Genomic DNA, 20129 nt, shown 5'->3' with positions numbered 1-20129 from the left:
AAACCTAGGATGGCTTGAGGGTGAGTAAAGCTTTGGTTCACTTTCAAATGAAAATTAGCCCATCCATTAAGAGTCAGCTGCTGAAAGTGATGTTTTTCTGCCCTCTAGTGGAGAATTGCAATTCTGTCACTCTCCCTCTAGTTTGTGTCATGCAGTCAAATGTTGCTAAAAAATATGACTTATTAAATGCTCCATATTCAGGTATTCAGAAAAAAATATGTGGAAAAGTATTATCCTGAGGCTTGAGTACATTTTAAATAATGTATCTCTTTTAAACTCCGGCATCATTAAATACATCCTCCATTACGGTTTTATATCCTAGTAATGTTCTCTCAAATGAGAGACAAAATGATTCCTTGACACATCAATGCCAGTTTGATGATGAATGTGTTATATCAAATGCAATTTCAAATGTTCATATTTCAAATGCTTTATTTATTGGCAATTCTGTTCTTATCTTTTTTTTAAAAAATCATAGATTTCATCATGCACACCAATCATTCTTTAGTTTAGAGGAAGGCAATACAGTCAGTTTTGCACAAAACAGAAGTACAAGTCTACAGGCCTGTATACCATTGCAGTGCATGTGTATTTATAAGTGTGCGTGTGTTTTATTAATTAAGGAAAAACAAAAAAAAAATCTTTCCAAAAAACCTGACATGACTTAAGTACCTTCATATTACATGATGTTAAAGACTCCTGGGGTCTTTCATTGCACAAAATGGGTAATTAATAATATAGTATAACATAACTTAATGTACAAAGTTTTTAAGACATCAAAATAAATGTGGAGTTGAAAAATTACAAAATATTTTTAGATGTCCAAAAGGTTCAAAATGAACATGAAAAGAAAGCAAAATTTGACACTTAAAAATAAAAATCATTATTAATAATATAAATCATAACTTATATGGCCTATTTTAATAGATCAGTGGATCAGATGAGATTCGGATATACAGCATGTACATAAACAACATATCCTACAAAAGTCACTTCCTATTTAAAAGAGAGTATTGGTTTTCCCCCTTTCGGGCCGTCACCATCTCCGGTAAATGTTATTGACTATGTACATCAGGTCCAAGACACGTATTGCTCAGATTGTGGAGATTTGTTTGGCACAGCCGATCACTCCTTTAAGAAACACTACAGCTTTTAGCATCCGCTCTAAAAACGCATCTTTACCCTCGTCTTTGACTAAAAGCTCAAAAACACTGCCATCAGACAGAGGAAAAATATATATCTGTAAGTACTCTCTGTAATTATTATCTAAAACGCCATTCATTTGGACCATGTCACTATTACAGCAGCAATTTTAACGAACAATAAGAAAAACATTTGGTAAGACTTGATCTTGAATTGTTGTGGAGGCTGAGTTCATCTACAGTCTCTTGGTCAACTAGTTCTTCCTAAAAGGGGAAAATAAGTCAGTTTGGATGCCTATTTACATCTATAACATTTAGGCTGATCGTTCAGCTACTATTTACAAACTCCATGTTTCTTTACTATACTAAAAAATGTACATTCAGGCCTTGTTCCTTTCAGTAATCAAAGCAGCCTTGCGTTTTCTTTTTCACACTGTCATTTTCATTTCATTCAGTGTTGATTCATCTGTTTTTGAGAAAAGCTGGTCAAAATAAGTTTAAAGTGTGTTAAACTACATTCCAAAGCTTTAATCACAGAAACTAACCATTTCCTGAGAAGGCTGGTGCTTAAGGGCTCATGCTGGAAGAGGGACGGCTTTATTCCTTCACCTCTGGCACTTTTTAAATGGAAAAGAAGAGGTATCGAAGGTACGTTACAAAGCTAACAAAAGCGGCCGTACTGTCATACGTAACAAAGCGCCTTTCACATAGCAAGCTTATTTCTGTCTGGCACGATCACAACGGGTGAGAATGGTATAAACAGGAAAGTTTTGATGGGAAGGACCACACCGTGACCCATCCTAAACCTCTTTGATAGTCCGTTCAGATGGTTTGAAGTTGGAAGAACTGGTGTTGGACATGTAGACGGAATGGGTCCTGCGGTGCAGACGGGCACGTTTGGTGGTCAGGTTACGCCTGCTGTTGCTGATGATGTCATTGATGAACTTCTTGCAGTCCACGCAGACCTCCATGGTGCTCCAGTCTTCTGTGAACTGCTCGGGAAGCTCCAGCTCGTCTTTGGAGGTCGAGCGCTCACCGTGCTTTGACGATCTGAGAGAGATTGGGACAAGAAATAATCTTACTGGAAGCCCTTACTATGGTACAGATGATACGAACCCCCCTCGTCATTTCTGAAGCTCACCTGGACATGGAACGCTGAAGGCTGTGGCGCTTGTGGCTGGATGTGGAGGAGTTCTTCTCTGCCGGGGCTGATGCTCCAGACTCCTTTTTGGGCAGGATGCTGGGGCCCAGAGAAGAGATGGGCAGGCTGGCATGGGGCTTGGAGGGCAACTTCATCTGAGATGGATGAGGATATGAGGTCATTAGCAATTTGAAAAATGCATACTACCATTCAAAAGTTTGGGGTCAGTCAGATTAATACCTTTATTCAGTAAGGATGCATTAAATTGATCAAAAATGACAACATTAAAACATTTAGAATGTTACAAAAGATTTAGATTTCAAATAAATGCTGTTCTTTTGAATATTCCATTTATCAAAGAATACAGAATTTGTTTTTCACGGTTTCTACAAAAATATTAAGCAGCACAAAACAACTGTTTTCAAAATTTATAATAATTATAAATATATATATATATAAATATTTTACATTGTGCAGCACCTATCTTCTCAGTCTGTCAGTAACGCTTTGTTAAAGGGTTAAGGCCTTTGCACACTGAGTCCGAAATTTTCGTATGCGTTTTTTCGTATTCGTAATCCTAAAAATTCGTCACGCACAGAGACCTTGCACACTGAGTCCGATGCATATTAATGAATGCGTTGTGGGGAAAAAAAAAAAAAAAAAAAAAAAAAAAAAATCACAAAACAATACAAAATGAACTCTTCAAGCAGTGAGCACAATTTAGTTGTCCTCTCTCTCGGATGCGAAAAACGTTCAACAAAAAATGAAAATTCTGTCATTAATTACTCACCCTTGTGTTGTTCCAAACCCGTAAGACCTTCATTCATCTTCGGAACACAAATTAAGATATTTTACAGAAATCCGAGAGCTTTCTGTCCCCTCCATAGACAGCAATTTAACCACCACTTTCAAGGTCCAGAAAGGTACTAAAGACATCGTTAAAATAGTCAACGTGACTACAGTGGTTCAACCTTAATTTTATGAAGCAACGAGAATACGTTTGTGCAAAAACAAAAAACAAAACAAAAATAATGACTTTATTCAACAATTTCTTCTCTTCCACGTCAGTCTCCTACACCATTTACATTGTAAACACAGTGCAGTGCTTCCGGGTTCTCCGTCAGAACGCCGATTCAATATTGGCCGGCTCCTGCGTCAGCATCACATGCATGCGTTGTGCTTCTCACGTGAACAGCGTTGGCCAATACTGAGCCAGCGTGTAAGTGAAATAAACAGTGTAGGAGAATGACACAGAATAAAGTTGGTATTTTTTTGTTTTTGCGCACAAAAAGTATTCTCGTCGCTTCATAAAATTAAGGTTGAACCTCTGCAGTCATGTTGACTATTTTAAACGATGTATTTAGTACCTTTCTGGACCTTGAAAGTGGTAGTTAAATTGCTGTCTATGGAAGAGTCAGACAGCTCTCGGAATTCATCAAAAATATCGTATTTTGTGTTCCAAAGATGAACAAAGTATTTTCATTTTTGGGTGATCTAAACTTTTAAGTTCCTGTCTCTATTAAGCCCCACCTTCCGAAAAGCAAAATGTGCTCTGATTGGTCAGTGTGTTCTGATTCAAGTGAGTTTCGGAAATGTCACGGCCCTTACCATAACTGTGAATTTTTACACACTACTAACACAACTAGACCAGAACTCGCAGCCTTTTCTTTAACATATGGTTTGGATGGGAATTATTTAAATGAGGAATACTGGGACATGTTCGTTCCTGAAAGAAAACTCAATGGCGGCATTTTAGGGACCTCAGAAACCGTGCTTACTGATATAGACAATAACTCTCTTTGGAGTGGACATTGTAACTTTGCAGATGTTTTTCATGCTCAAACAGCAATATTACATGCAAAAGAAAGTTGAAAATGCGAAAAAACCCTAACCTCCTTAAAAAAAAATCTTATATTAATGCAAAAGTAGCAATGAGTTAAAGAGGTTACATTTACCTTCTTACAACACTGCGAACAAACAGGCCTGTGAAAAAGGAAAAAAAAATAGAAGAACCATGATTTCACTGTATATCGCTACACTGTTTTCTTTATTTAAAGTTCAAAATGAAAAGCTCCACCCACCTCTTACAGAACTGGCAGGTGTAAGACCAGGTGAAGAACGAGAACTTCTTCGTCCGACATGAGAAACAAAGCTAACGGAATAGGTTGCACAATTAAACTTATTGTAGTGAGCTCCCAGCATTTTTTAGCATCATACAGTAGATGTGCTCCAAAAAACGACAGTAATTCAAAAGATAAGCTTGGGCTAATGTATACATTTACAGTGGGCAGTGAATGTAAAAGTGTATTGAAAATTTACCTTTCCTTTCTTCAGTGCATTATAAACCTCTTTATACTGCTGGAATTTCTCCAGCTCTGCTTTAACGAGAACCTGTCTGATATGCATCACCTCCTCGACGGTCAAAGTCAGGCACTCGACAGGGTAGCAGAACTCCTCCTGAAACAAACACACATCACTTTCACAAACATGCCGAAGGATACGTTGCATATTTAAACATGCCATGCTGTCACACCCAAGAATGAGGAATGGAAAAATTATAACATGCTAGATCACGACTCTGCATGATTACACCCTCTGCCAAATATGACACGAAACAAAACCCACAACACAATGGCGATGGAGGCATAGCAAGACATTTAATTCAATAATGTGGAATGTTAAACTCTCTGTTGCTATGCAAGATTCACCTCTATAGGTCAAGCCTTGTATGCAAACTTGTTTAAAAAAAATAAAGAAAAAGGTATGCCAAAAATAATGTACAGCACCCCAGGACTACAAACCCGATTCCAAAAAAGTTGTGACACTGTACAAATTGTGAATAAAAACAGAATGCAATGATGTGGAAGTTTCAAATTTCAATATTTTATTCAGAATACAACATAGATGACATATCAAATGTTTAAACTGAGAAAATGTATAATTTTAAGGGAAAAATAAGTTGATTTTAAATTTCATGGCATCAACACATCTCGAAAAAGTTGGGACAAGGCCATGTTTACCACTGTGTGGCATCCCCTCTTTTTATAACAGTCTGCAAACGTCTGGGGACAGAGGAGACAAGTTGCTCAAGTTTAGGAACAGGAATGTTGTCCCATTCTTGTCTAATACAGGCTTCTAGTTGCTCAACTGTCTTAGGTCTTCTTTGTCGCATCTTCCTCTTTATGATGTGCCAAATGTTTTCTATGGGTGAAAGATCTGGACTGCAGGCTGGCCATTTCAGTACCCAGATCCTTCTACGCAGCCATGATGTTGTCTTTGATGCAGTATGTGGTCTGGCATTGTCATGTTGGAAAATGCAAAGTCTTCCCTGAAAGAGACGACGTCTGGATGGGAGCATATGTTGTTCTAGAACTTGGATATACCTTTCAGCATTGATGGTGCCTTTCCAGATGTGTAAGCTGCCCATGCCACACGCACTCATGCAACCCCATACCATCAGAGATGCAGGCTTCTGAACTGAGCGCTGATAACAACTTGGGTTGTCCTTGTCCTCTTTAGTCCAGATGACATGGCATCCCAGTTTTTCAAAAAGAACTTCAAATTTTGATTCGTCTGACCACAGAACAGTTTTCCACTTTGCCACAGTCCATTTTAAATGAGCCTTGGCCCAGAGAAAACGCCTGCACTTCTGGATCATGTTTAGATATGGCTTCTTTTTTGACCTATAGAGTTTTAGCCGGCAACGGCAAATGGCACGGTGGATTGTGTTCACCGACAATGTTTTCTGGAAGTATTCCTGAGCCCATGTTGTGATTTCCATTACAGTAGCATTCCTGTATGTGATGCAGTGCCGTCTAAGGGCCCGAAGATCACGGGCATCCAGTATGGTTTTCCGGCCTTGACCCTTACGCACAGAGATTGTTCCAGATTCTCTGAATCTTTGGATAATATTATGCACTGTAGATGATGATAACTTCAAACCTTTGGAATTTTTCTTTGAGAAACTCCTTTCTGATATTGCTCCACTATTTTTCGCCGCAGCATTGGGGGAATTGGTGATCCTCTGCCCATCTTGACTTCTGAGAGACACTGCCACTCTGAGAGGCTCTTTTTATACCCAATCATGTTGCCAATTGACCTAATAAGTTGCAAATTGGTCCTCCTTGTGTGTACATTAAACTTTTCCGGCCTCTTATTGCTACCTGCTACCTGTGTAGCTCTCATGAAATCCAAAATGAGCCAATATTTGGCATGACATTTCAAAATGTCTCACTTTCAACATTTGATATGTTATCTATATTCTAATGTGAATAAAATATAAGTTTATGAGATTTGTAAATTATTGCATTCCTTTTTTATTCACAATTTGTACAGTGTCCCAACTTTTTTGGAATCAGGTTTGTAGTTCTTACCCAATAAGGTACACTGATTTTTAGCACACATAAAAGCCAATATACATCTCTATGTCTCTTACTTTCAATCTACCATTAGACAAGACAAATTATGTCTTGTAATCTACAAAATAGACTCATATTGGCCTTTATGCCCCTTGTCACCCAGTGATAGTGTGGTATCAGTAATATGTAATTTGATGGCACGTACCATACGACCGCTGCCTAATGCGTGAGCCTGACCAAAGAAAACAACATGGCTTTTATTTGGTATTTATTGGAAACTAACTGTTATAGTTATTTTTGTTAATATTTTACATGGACAGAGTCTAAGAAACACTAAGCCAGTATAAGAAAAAGCAAATACTAAACTATTTTAATAGCACACTGTATATTTATAACTTATATTATATATAAATATAAATATTTTAGATATAAATGTAATAAATATTTGTTAAATATATACATGCATGTGTGTAGCAGGCATTAAATTTGAAATGAGCTCATTTTGTGCATAGAATTGTAAAATTTCTCAGTTTAAACATTTGTTATGTTATCTATGTTCTATTGTGAATAAAATATTGGCTCATGTGATTTGAAAGTCTTTTAGTTTTCATTTTATTCAAATTTAAAAAACGTCCCAACTTTTCTGGAATTCGGGTTGTATATTATATATGTAAACAAACTTTTATTTTAGATGTGATTAATCACGATTAATCATTTGACAGCACTAAACATAATATAATATAATCTAATATAAATCAATATAAATCTAACACTCTTTGAATGATGCACATAACTTGAGCATTATTCAAAAGGAGGATGTTTGTTGAGCAATGCTGTCTTCCGTTATGATCATAAAATAATCCTGATGACGGGTAACTGAAGTGATTTTAGTGTCAGGCCATTTCCTTCTGCAGCTTTCCCTACTGGCCATGCAACATTGTGCAACATGCACACATGAAGCAACTGCCCTGCTGAAACACTGATAAAGCCATCTCACTGCAGGTGAAATAGTGATGAAATGACTCCTCCAACATAACATCTTGTGGGCATGAGAATGAGGAAGATGTGTGCTTTACCTTGTTGTCCGAAGACAGCTTCAGTGTAAGGCAGAAAAGGAAAGCAGAGCAGTTACAGCTCTCTATCTAGTATACTGCAATAAAACTACAGTATCGCTCACTATCTAAAAGGTTTTAAGAATCATTTTACTGTAAAAGGTATGTGATTGTCAAATTTACAACTGTTCAAAGACCTCAGAGGTTTCACAATCAGCACTAATGAGGTACAGTCAGCATGACTAAATCTGAAGCTGTCGGTTCTTCATAAATTAAGCTTCATGTAATAAATATATCAAGGTGGATATATTATATGATGCACTACCGTTCAAAGTTTTTTTATGTAGGTAGTGCAAGTCATTATTCACTGAAAATCTTTCCCTTTTGGCACGTGAATCATCAGCGTAGCAGCTTTCAATGTGTGAATGAAATGAGAACTAGGGCAGTCTGTGCCCCTAACAATACACCCGAGCCCCCTAAGCAGCTGCATGGCATAGATTAGTCTTTAATTGGGCTTCTGAATTGAAAATGAAAGCACAAGTTCTCCTTTAACTCTCTCTCTCCACACTCAGGACCTGCAATGCTGTGGCACCGGACAGAATCCTGAGAATCTAATTATACTTTCACAAGACTCAGGAGAGTTAAGTGTGACCACAGCCTGCAGCCAACTGACTGCTCTACACTAAATTACTCTCATTTACTGTCCTGGGATCCCCTCAACAAGGAAAAACAACTTTGTAGGCAGAAGCATGTCAAAAACATGGAGCTAAAGGAAGACTTTGTTGCAGTTACCAGAGATTTGGAGTTCTGGCGAGACGGAGGCAGGAAAGATCGTACGTTGGTGGGAGCTTCTTTCTCTATGGAGTGCCTCCTCTGCGGAGCGATGCGTTTGTCAGGTTGAGGAGTGGAAGATATAGGCAGGAACTGTGGGGGAACTGGGAAAAGACAAAATGGAGGCCAAAAATTTAGTTGAAGAACCACCAGCAAGTCAATGACATGTTTTTGATGGACTGCAAATACAAAGTTCTGGATATTTCACGATGGTTCTTACTCTTTTTGCCCATGACGGACTCTGGAGATGTGTCTTCAACCAGTGAGGTGGATATGCTGGAGCTGCTGTCAGATTTCCGAGTGTTTTGGTCCTCCTGGAGTAAGAAAAAGAGGCTATTGCTAACAATCAAGCTCAGATTGACTCCTATGGGATTGGCCTAGAAGTCTGGTTCAACATTTTGGCAGATTTCTTGCAATAGAGAAAATATAAAACACACTCACATCAGAGTCTGAGCTGTCAAGCTCGGCCAGCGTAGGTGCTTTGAGCAACCTCTTCCTCTGGGACAGCGGCTGACCTCCGGCTACACCGTTAACGGGGCTCCGAGCTGGCGACGTGCCATTGGCCAGGGATAGTGTGCTGACGGCCAACTTTCGGGGTCCGTCAGGGATGTCTGTATGTGGGTGGACATTAATCAGACACCAATCAGAACAGCAATGGCTGGAACATTAGGAAAAACTAGGCTGTTTACACTGCACCCAACTAAAAAAAATGTATCGAATCTGATCTTGAGTACTAATAGTTTGCACTGAAATCGTTTACACTGAAATCGGATCTGTCTGGTTGCCACAGTAATGTCTTAAGCATCAGCATAATGCTAAGAAACCGTTGAGAAGTTTCCAAACAGTCAGAGTGGAAAGTGAGGAAGGAAAACTGGAAATTTTGATCATCATTGCACCTCGCTGTGTTGTTGATCTCATAAGGTGCATGAGTTACTGTATTTACACATTCATGGATATGCTGTGAAAGAAGCAGTTCACTAACTTGTTCACTCTTTGACTACATAGCGAATGCCACATATTTCACTATAAGGGAAAATCAGTGCATTCAGACACATCTAGTAATACAATACATGTCTCAAATCCAATCTGACAATTTAGACTCCAAAAAAAAAAAAAAAAAATCAAATTTTAGTTGGATTTCAAATCATATATCTGTGCTTTGAATTGTAAAAAAAACACCAACAACAAACTCAGCAACAGATGGCCTACGTGGTATGCGGGTGAAAGATTATGAACAGTAGAATATAGTAATAAAATTATATTGCATTGATGTCCATAGCAAATTAAAATAGTGTCATTCACAAAATCAAGTCAATAGAAGACAATTAAACCAGTGTGACTGACACAAAAATTGGCATTATGTCTAAGGATTGATGACATTTAAATACAATAGTTCAATAGTTTGGGGTCGTTGAGATTTTGATAATGTTTTTAAAAGAAGTCCTCATAAAGGACTTATGCTCGCAAAGTTTGCATTTATTTCATACAGTAAAACAGTGATATTGTGAAATATTATTACAATTTAAAAATAACTGTTTTCTATTTGAATATATATATATATTTTAAAATGTAATTTATTCCCGTGATGGTAAAGCCATCATTTTAATATGCTGATTTGGTGCTCAATAAATGTTGAAAAAAGTTGCGCTGCTTAATATTTTTCAAGAAACCGTGATACAATTTTTTTCAGGATTCTTTGATGAATAGAAAGTTCAAAAGAACAGCATTTATTTTAAATACAAATCTTTCGTAACAGTACAAATGTTCTTACTGTGACTTCTGATCAACTTAAAGCGTCCTTGCTGAATAAAAGTACTCATTTCATCTAAAGATAATATAAAAACCCCAAATTCCAAACTTTTGAATAGAAGTGGGAATCTCTATGACACCAAACACTAGCTGTTCTCATACAGACTTAAATTACATAAAATGTATGGGACCCTTACACAACAAAAAGCATACAGCCAGATTATCAAAGATAATAAAGATCAATACTACAGCTAAGATGCTTATTAATTCTATATTAAGAAAACAAATATACAACATTAAAAATAAAAATCCATCTATCAATATTCCTTGTCATTTGAGGCTCAAGTGAGATATTTCTAGAACAGAGATTTTTTTATATGGACAGAGTATAAAAATAAACATTGCAGCATATTAAATATTGATGCCTGTGGACTCAGTTACATAACCCCTCTTAAAATAGACTAATCCTCATTCAGAAATTAAATCTGTGAGATCTGTGTTTGATTCATACACAAGCTCTCAGAACCCAGGCATTTCTCTCACACTGAGCTAAGAGGCGATGTGACAGTCATGTTTGCGTCAGGAATACTTTACCTGAGCTTCGGAACAAGTCCTGTGGGGTGCTCATACTTTTGCCTGCGCCTAAAAAGGAACATATTTTTCAATATGATCCCAAAAGCACAAAACAGGTCTTTCTGCACCAGACTTTCACACAATAAGCTAATATATAAGTGTAAACCACACTTAGGTTAACCAATCGGCAGCTCTGAGGCTCACTTGTGACTGTAACATCAGCACAACGAAGCACAAACACAGTGTAGCCACACAGAAGCAGCAGCCATACATGACACAGGATTAGTGGGATATGGAGGTGGAAAGAACTGTGCACTACAGCAGAGGGAGGAATTATAGAGGAAAGTCCAGTGCAAACAGCCATATTGGAGGCTAGGAGCAACTGTTTTAGATTAAAAACTATAGACCTTTGTGTATATGGATTGTTTTATATAACGCAAATGAAAACAAGGCTGCGAAGGAAAGAAATACAGCCCGCTTAATGGGCTTTGTTCATTTAACACAGAGAGTAATCAACTCTGCATTGCTTCCGTTTGCATAAAAGTTGAGACTTAACTATAATGGAAACACATTTACCAGAAAATTCATGGATGCGCAAAAAGAAAAAGGGAAAAAAATAAATAAATAAAAAATCACGTGACTGCCTCAACAGATCATGTGCTTGGATAATTGGACTAACCAGCGAACCAATCTCATTGCACATCATTATATTGTCAATATTCTGAAATACCTGAGCCAAAGTCTGTCATCAAAATTTTTCACACAGTTGTGTTCCCAAACATCAGGTATCCACCTCTGAATGCAAGATAACATGACAATGTTTGTTTTATGCGACAGTCCAATTCTTCCCAAAAAAAAGTAAAAAAAAAAAAAAAAAAGTTTCATTTGCAATTTTGGATGGAAACATACCTAGTGTGAATGCTCCTTAAATCAAGAATTTTTACTCCTCGGGGGAAACAAAGGGGAGCTCACAGTGTCCGTGGAAAAATTTTTACAGCTTTCAAAATGAATGTACTGACACTGTACTATGAATTAAATGAATGTAACGCAATTGTTTTTAAACTATTTCACAAATGATTTTATTCCATTGTTTTAACAGCAAGAACTAAAAAAAACAAATCTGACTATAGTTTTATGCATATTTTTATGCATTTGGTTATTACTTTCTAGGGGGAAGTGGGTGGGGAAAAAAACGCTGCCAAATTGATACTACTATAAATTATTAATTAAATCAAACAAATATTAATTTCTGTAAATTGTCACATTGAATTTAATGCAACAATTTACACATTTGATTGATAATCAGGTAAAAACAATATAACATATTAAACTGACTATATACTGTATATCTACAGTACAGTCCAAAAGTTTGGAAGATTTTTAATGTTTTTAAAAAGTTTCGTCTGCTCACCAAGGCTACATTTATTTAATTAAAAATACAGTAAAAAACAGTAATATTGTGAAATATTATTACAATTTAAAATAACTGTTTTCTATTTTAATATATTTCACAAAGTAATTTATTCCTGTGATGGCAAAGCTGAATTTTCAGCATCGTTACTCCAGTCTTCAGTGTCACATGATCCTTCAGAAATCATTCTAATATGCTGATCTGCTGCTCAAGAAACATTTAATGTGTACAATTGTACAAAATATTTGTGTACAATATTTTTTTTCAGGATTATTTGATGAATAGAAAGTTCAAAACAACAGTGTTTATCTGAAATCTAATCTTTTGTAACATTATAAATGTCTTTACTGCCACTTTTGATAATGCATCCTTGCTGAATAAAAGTTTTCATTTCTTTAATTTCTTTTCAAAAAAATAAAAATAAAAATTCTTACTGACCCCAAACTTTTGAACGGTAGTGTATAATGCTACAGAAGCTTTGTATTTCAGATAAATGCTGTTCTTTTGAACTTTCTATTCATCAAGGAATCCTGAAAAAAAAAAAAAAAGTACACAACTGTTTTCAACATTGAAAATAATCATAAATGTTTATTGAGCAGCAGATCAGCATATTAGAATGATTTCTGAAGGATCATGTGACACTGAAGACTGGAGTAACGATGCTGAAAATTCAGCTTTGCATCACAGGAATAAATTACTTTGTCAAATATATTTAAATAGTACACAGTTATTTTAAATTGTAATAATATTTCACAATATTACTGTTTTTTACTGTATTTTTAATTAAATAAATGTAGCCTTGGTGAGCAGACGAAACTTCTTTTAAAAACATTAAAAATCTTAGTGGTTCCAAACTTTTGGACTGTACTGTATGTATGCCTCATTTTCATTGGAGTCAAATTAAATATGGTCTATACTATGACCAAAGTCTTTCATAGTTAAGCATATCATCTGGTCATTAAGAATTATAATTAGAACCAGGAAATTAGAGTTACTCTCCACTGACAGGCCACAGCAATGAGTATCCAAGTCAATCTTAACAACAATCACCAAATGTATTAAAGATGGCTACAAACCTGGAAGAGAGTCCACAATTTAATGGATTTCTCTAAATCTGGGTTTCATTTGTTTGAACACGTCTTACTTTGTTAGCCAGAAGTTTCAGAATAAACCTTTAAAAACTTGAGCTAAAATTGGAATAACTGATAACATAGATCATTTTTATGGTAAGTTACCTTGTGGTAACTGGAATAAACTACATGACTTTTTAAAATCTGAACAGATTTTAAAACTCTAGGAATCGTACACTTGACAACTTTGTGAACGGTTACTGTGCATCATACACTAACTCCGTGTCTACACCAGATACAGACGGCACAACACGACGTGACAAAAGCAAATAGAACTCATTATAATCAGTGATGCTGTCTACACTGGATGCGGCGCGACGCGATAAATTCAGTAAACCGATGCCCTGCTCCATTTCTGACATAATTCAAGAGCACGCGCTACTTCTGACATGAAGAACAAATGGATTTGCAACGGTCGCATCTAGTGTAGACACCCTCAAGCTGTCGCGTCCGGTGTAGACATGGTGTAAATGACTGAGGATCACACGCTTCCAGACTTTCATGAAAGTCATTCTGAAACAATATGAAAACAATATGTGTTCTAAAATCACCTCAGAACATATTTTATATCCTCTCAGACTGAATGGAATCAGAGTCTGAAGCTAAAAAAAAAAACTGAGTCTGTGTCCATCTGTGTCTCAACCTGACCAAAATCTGTAGACTGACTCAACTATCAACTTGTCCAGATAATAGGGGCAAATAGGGGCAAAAGTTGTGTAGTGTATTCCAGCCTTTCCAGAATCCGATCCTGTCTAAACCGTCTCGCAATCCTGATAATGTAAAAAGGATTTCCTTTAGACTGGATGCACTGCCTTGTCCTCTTCCTCTTCTGAGGACTACAAGGTTCAATGCCACAACCCCACCACCAGAGGAGCGTGACATGAGGGTAGGAGCGACTAAGGAGGCACAACCACAGAAGCTGGAGGGTCAGTGAGCTGACAACGGTAAAGCCACAGTGAAGTCTTTACCTGATGAGTCAAAACTGACAGACATGCTAAGTGGGCGTATTACTGTGAGAGAGGCAGAGGTTATGGATGAAAAGAGAGGGAGGAGAAGATAAATAAATGGGTTAAAACAAGGCATTAAATGTAAATGCATTCAATGTCAGATATAAAGGATGCTGTTCTGTAAATCCATTAATAAACAGAAACACAATTCTACAACCAAACAACATGTAATTTCTTTTAGGATCAAGAAAGAATACATGTTATTTTTTACATTTCATTCCAGACAACCACTATACAGGTGACAAAACTATGATTCACATTACGAAACGGGTGAAGCTTTCTGACAACATATAATGTATAGCACATTCACACCACCAGTGGCATCCAATCAACTTTTTAAACTATTTTAAGATCAAAAAACATTTTTATTCTCACAATTTTGCACCGGGCAACCACTAAATTGCTTAAAATGCTGAAGTACAGTCAAACTATTTACATAACAGAATCAGATATTTATGATAATCTCATTTAAGTTTTAAAGGTTTATAGACTGTAGACACTGAACTTTGTCTCTTTAGGCCGATGGAGAAAACAACACTCTTTTCACCACACAAACTGAAAATACATTCATGCAAACTTTAGGTTTCATTAAGTCTGTTGCAAGCAACTTAAATCTGAGATATTTATCCAACATGGATCAGTCCGATATAATGATCGCCATATTCATGCTTGTGTAACAGTACAATCATTCACACAAAGAGTCTAAAGGTCTTTATGTATATGCACGCATTCAACTTAAAACCTTACAATCTGTAACTATTGAATCCTAAATACCACCATGAGACCAAATCTCAGGGCAAATACACTGTACCCTCTCTATAACCTTGTGAACATCAATGGAGCTGATGTACAGTGAATCTAATGTATTAATGTGAATAAATACTTAAAAAAAAAAAAAAAAAAAAAAAAAAAAACATACAGTATCAATCCGAGGTGAGGAATATTAGTGATTTACAGCTGTAAATAAAATGGGCAGCACGGAGTTAGAGACACAGGGCTGTACTAGAGACACTGTTAGTGAACACAAATGGTTCAGTGTAACAAAGGCAGCCATGCATGAGAATGACACATTGTCGCACATCTGTACTGCTGTCTGTCATGACCTGAGGTCAATCTCTATCACATCGACACACATACAGTACTCACCTCGCATCACATGACTGATATATTTAATATTTAGGTTAACTAACACAGAATATAGCTAGGTTTGAGTGTAAATATAATGCTATTTAAAATAAATAATGTATATTGAATATGAATAGAATGCATTTGGAAAAATATTTGTGCACAGAATGATAAACATGGGGACAAGATGATGAACACTAGCAGTCAAAAATGTGGACATATTTGATTAAAATGTTTCCCATGACCTTAAAAACCTCTCGATTATACTTAAATCTTTAGAATTGTGCCTACATTTGAATATCTTTAATGTATATATATATATATATATATATATATATATATATATATATATATATATATATATTTTTTTTTTTATTATTTATTTATTTTTATTTTTTTTATGGGTTTTGGACAATATTGGCATGAATCCTTTTTTAATTTGTGATAATTTTGCACTGATAAGGGACAACACAAACTACAAAAACATATTTTATTATTTAAACAGTTTATAAATAGAAAAAAACCTTAAATTTTCGATTCATCAAAATATCCACCATTAGCAGCTATCTGACCTAAACTGGGTTCTAATTGGTTCATTGTATTCTAAACTTAATTGGCAATCAATTGTTGAAGCTATTAAGGTGTGCTGACCCAAAAATCTTTTACAAACCTGGGCCAAGTTTAAACCAGTAACCAGGCATCACAGCTGGCAAAGGCATGTCTGACTTTGACATTTATATATTTCCATTATTATGTAATCAAAATGAAAATTATTATTGCTGGTCTTCAATGATAATGTCAAGTTACTTTAATGTATTTGGACCAAAAAATGATAATGATTTATTATCGTCCAAAACCACACTTTGCCAGGGGCGTTTCCAAACTTTTGGAGGGCAGTGTATATATATATATATATATATATATATATATATATATATATATATTTATATTTTAGGTCTGTCGATTTAATGCTTAGATTAATTAATCACATGAAAAAAATTAACGCATTTAATGCACTTGCCCCGCCCCCAGACCTATGTAGGTCATCTGACATTTTGTTGATGATGAAGGTTATTAAATAATTACCTAATATAGTATTCAGTCTAGTGTATTGCACAGCACTAAGATAACCAATCTTCTCATCTGAGCTGTCAGCAGTCTGTCACCGGTCGTTAATGTTAAAATATTTGAGATGACCAGTCAAATCAAACTAGGTGGTCTTTATTTTCACGGAAGCTGCTGAGTGCGAATTCCAGCACGACACTTCATAAGACACAAGTAGCTAAACTTGTCCAAAAATTGTCCAAATGTTTGCCTTCAAACGACTTAAAAAATGCACATATGTAGATCAGAGAAATCTAAATTTTAAGAAGTTAACATCGTGTTATTTTATACAATACTTCACTCTTGAATGAAACAACTCCATTTGAACGAATGGAATGAATTAGACATTTACCGCCACCTACAGGCAGTTTTAGTTTCTTATTTAGAGTATAATTTCATTTAAAAATAACATATTTTTTCATATTAATAAAAAAAAAAAAAAGATATAGTTCACCCCCCAAAAAATTTAAATTCAGTCATCATTTACTCAACCTCATGGTCCAAAAGTTTGTGAATCTACTTTTTGTAATGTTTATTTGATGCTTTACACAATAATGACTTAATATAATCTTTTGATCTTTTATTAGTATTATACAATGCTTAACATGTGTTTATAACATAATTATGTGTAATGTTTTCTTTTTTATGGACAAGTTGGACTAGTTAGTGAAGGAAAAGCTACATTTTGGTCACTACATAACGGCCATGCATCCATTTGTGTTATTTCATAGTTCTGATAACTTTATTATTATTATTATTATTATAAAATTGATAAAATGGGAAGATAATAAAAATAAAGAAAGAGTAGATGTCCCCAAATGTTTGACTGGTAGTGTATATAATGGCAGAATTAAACATGGCAGTGTTTTTATTAGTATATGTAGTCCAGCTTATGTTTTTAGTCATATGCTTATATGATGTGAACAAGTGTGTGAAAGTGCACTAACCGAGTCGACTCCTACGGATCATATCAGGTGAGACAGGCCTCAGCTTTCTCTCTGACCTGATCTCTTCCAGGATACGTTCATGAAGGCTTGGAGGTGTTGGAGTATGAGGCTTTAGTTTCCGAGCAGAAACCTTAAAGCACATCCAAACACACAAAAGCACAATAGTTGAAAGGTTTGTATTAATAGGTGTATAATTTGTATGATTCACTTAATTTTAAAGATACTTCAGCTCACATATGACCAAAAGTCAGTGTATGTATTGTCATGCTCACAGGATTCAGTGGTGGTCTGGATCGAATGAACTCCAGTATGACCTCGTGGGCACTCTTCTTTAACCTAGGAGGAATGTCACCATTGACCTACAGCAAAAATGAGGCACAGCAGGGGTCAAAGGTCAGACAGGCTTTTTACAAAAAGCACATGTTGTCAGTGAACTATAACCCACCAAAGGAGTGTCCTGTCTGAAGAATGCATCAAAATAATATAATAGTGACAGCTATGTGTTATTGTCTCAGCTTTAATAACTGGAGGCAAAGGTGTGTTTGTTGAATAAAAATTTGACCTATTACATCATTCGGTTCAAATTGGCCTATCATATAAGACATTGACTCTGACGTGGCAGCTCTGAAAGTTTTGCAACCTTATATGTCTATTTCTAAACAATAACCTCCAGCCATCTTGATATACTGACTCCAGTGTCATTCATTTGATCCTGTTCAACCCTATAAAACATTTTCCTACCCTCAGCTTCAGAAATAAGCCTGCTTGAATTCTGATAAGCAAAGCAAACATTGTTGTGGTTTATGATATCTGTAACAAACAGCAATAAAAGTGAATTGAACTGTGAGACTGTACTATAACTAATTGGTACAAAATAAAAAAAAGTACTTAATGGAGAAATTAAAAATGCTCTGAAAACACCCTGTAGTATCCAGTCATATTATTTTACGCACACTAACCATAACCTTGCGAAGTTTGTAGCGTTTGGAGCGGATGTCGTCCATGAGCATCTCATAAGGCGTGAGCTGGAACTCGATGGGTAGAGGATTATATTGACGCTCCTGGACCTTCTTCAGCTTCACACCATGTCTCAGGTCCCTCATCACCTGCACCCAAAACCGTGCCTGTGGAAAAACACGTACTTAGCCATGGCTTATGACTGCCCTGAACCAATGCCCACTCTTAACAGAGCTCAATCTGAATGCATTCAGCACCATTATGCATTCATGAGGAATGGACTTGTGGGATTGCTCTTACCCAGTCAGCATTTTGCAGCTCATTCAGGTCTTTGACGGGCTGCTCTGTTTCTCCTTCCATCTTTCGTAAATTCTGAGAAAGAAAATGACAGAAAAAGATCTTAAGGAGGCATATTCCCAGGGTTTCAAAGGAGGGATGTGAAGATCCTGCAAGGGGTCCATAGACATTTATATACATTTTCTCAAAACTGTATATTACAATACAATACAATACAATACAATACAATACAATACAATACAATATATATACAGTACAGTCCAAAAGTTTGGAACCACTAAGATTTTTAATGTTTTTAAAAGAAGTTTCGTCTGCTCACCAAGGCTACATTTATTTAATTAAAAATACAGTAAAAAAACAGTAATATTGTGAAATATTATTACAATTTAAAATAACTGTGTACTATTTAAATATATTTGACGAAGGAATTTATTCCTGTGATGGCAAAGCTGAATTTTCAGCATCATTACTCCAGTCTTCAGTGTCACATGATCCTTCAGAAATCATTCTAATATGCTGATCTGCTGCTCAAGAAACATTTAATGTGTACAATTGTACAAAATATTTGTGTACAATATTTTTTTTCAGGATTATTTGATGAATAGAAAGTTCAAAAGAACAGTGTTTATCTGAAATCTAATCTTTTGTAACATTATAAATGTCTTTACTGCCACTTTTGATTGATTTAATGCATCCTTGCTGAATAAAAGTATTCATTTCTTTCATTTCTTTTCAAAAAAATAAAAATAAAAATTCTTACTGACCCCAAACTTTTGAACGGTAGTGTATAATGCTACAGAAGCTTTGTATTTCAGATAAATGCTTTTCTTTTGAACTTTCTATTCATCAAGGAATCCTGAAAAAAAAAGTACACAACTGTTTTCAACATTGAAAATAATCATAAATGTTTATTGAGCAGCAAATCAGCATATTAGAATGATTTCTGAAGGATCATGTGACACTGAAGACTGGAGTAACGATGCTGAAAATTCAGCTTTGCCATCACAGGAATAAATTACTTTGTGAAATATATTCAAATAGAAAACAGTTATTTTAAATTGTAATAATATTTCACAATATTACTGTTTTTTACTGTATTTTTAATTAAATAAATGTAGCCTTGGTGAGCAGACGAAAGTTCTTTTAAAAACATAAAAAATCTTAGTGGTTCCAAACTTTTGGACTGTACTGTATATTATATATAAAGTTAAATCAAGACAAAAAAAAAAAAATCCTAGAAATATTTTTTTAAATATTTTTTTCCCTATGAAGAATATATTTTCCCCCTTAAAAATTTTTTTTAAA

The 20129-nt window shown here is 35.5% G+C and overlaps 1 protein-coding gene across 11 annotated transcripts in view; it reads right to left on the bottom strand.

Annotated features, from left to right (window-relative positions):
* Positions 1 to 414: 414 nt before the first annotated feature.
* Positions 415 to 20129, bottom strand: part of spire1a (spire-type actin nucleation factor 1a) — a 55113-nt gene continuing 35398 nt past the window's right edge. Inside the window, exons 5-20 of one of the 11 annotated variants that reach the window (XM_048201382.1) lie at positions 18828 to 18899; positions 18524 to 18694; positions 17843 to 17929; positions 17571 to 17700; positions 14356 to 14397; positions 10868 to 10915; positions 8966 to 9135; positions 8745 to 8838; positions 8486 to 8628; positions 7718 to 7735; positions 6847 to 6873; positions 4603 to 4740; positions 4365 to 4435; positions 4239 to 4266; positions 2284 to 2438; positions 415 to 2192 (exon numbers count right to left, since the gene is read on the bottom strand). In XM_048201382.1, coding sequence (XP_048057339.1) covers positions 1943 to 2192; positions 2284 to 2438; positions 4239 to 4266; positions 4365 to 4435; positions 4603 to 4740; positions 6847 to 6873; positions 7718 to 7735; positions 8486 to 8628; positions 8745 to 8838; positions 8966 to 9135; positions 10868 to 10915; positions 14356 to 14397; positions 17571 to 17700; positions 17843 to 17929; positions 18524 to 18694; positions 18828 to 18899 — 1644 coding nt within the window. In that variant the 3' untranslated portion in view covers positions 415 to 1942. The remainder of the gene's footprint in view (positions 2193 to 2283; positions 2439 to 4238; positions 4267 to 4364; positions 4436 to 4602; positions 4741 to 6846; positions 6874 to 7717; positions 7736 to 8485; positions 8629 to 8744; positions 8839 to 8965; positions 9136 to 10867; positions 10916 to 14355; positions 14398 to 17570; positions 17701 to 17842; positions 17930 to 18523; positions 18695 to 18827; positions 18900 to 20129) is intronic. The other 10 variants (XM_048201383.1, XM_048201385.1, XM_048201384.1 and 7 more) reach the window with 10 other exon arrangements.

The sequence above is a fragment of the Megalobrama amblycephala genome, linkage group LG9 (assembly GCF_018812025.1).
Source record: "Megalobrama amblycephala isolate DHTTF-2021 linkage group LG9, ASM1881202v1, whole genome shotgun sequence".
NCBI lineage: Eukaryota > Metazoa > Chordata > Actinopteri > Cypriniformes > Xenocyprididae > Megalobrama > Megalobrama amblycephala.
The sequence above is the reverse complement of the archived record's forward strand: the minus strand, read 5'-3'. Positions and strand labels throughout refer to the sequence as shown.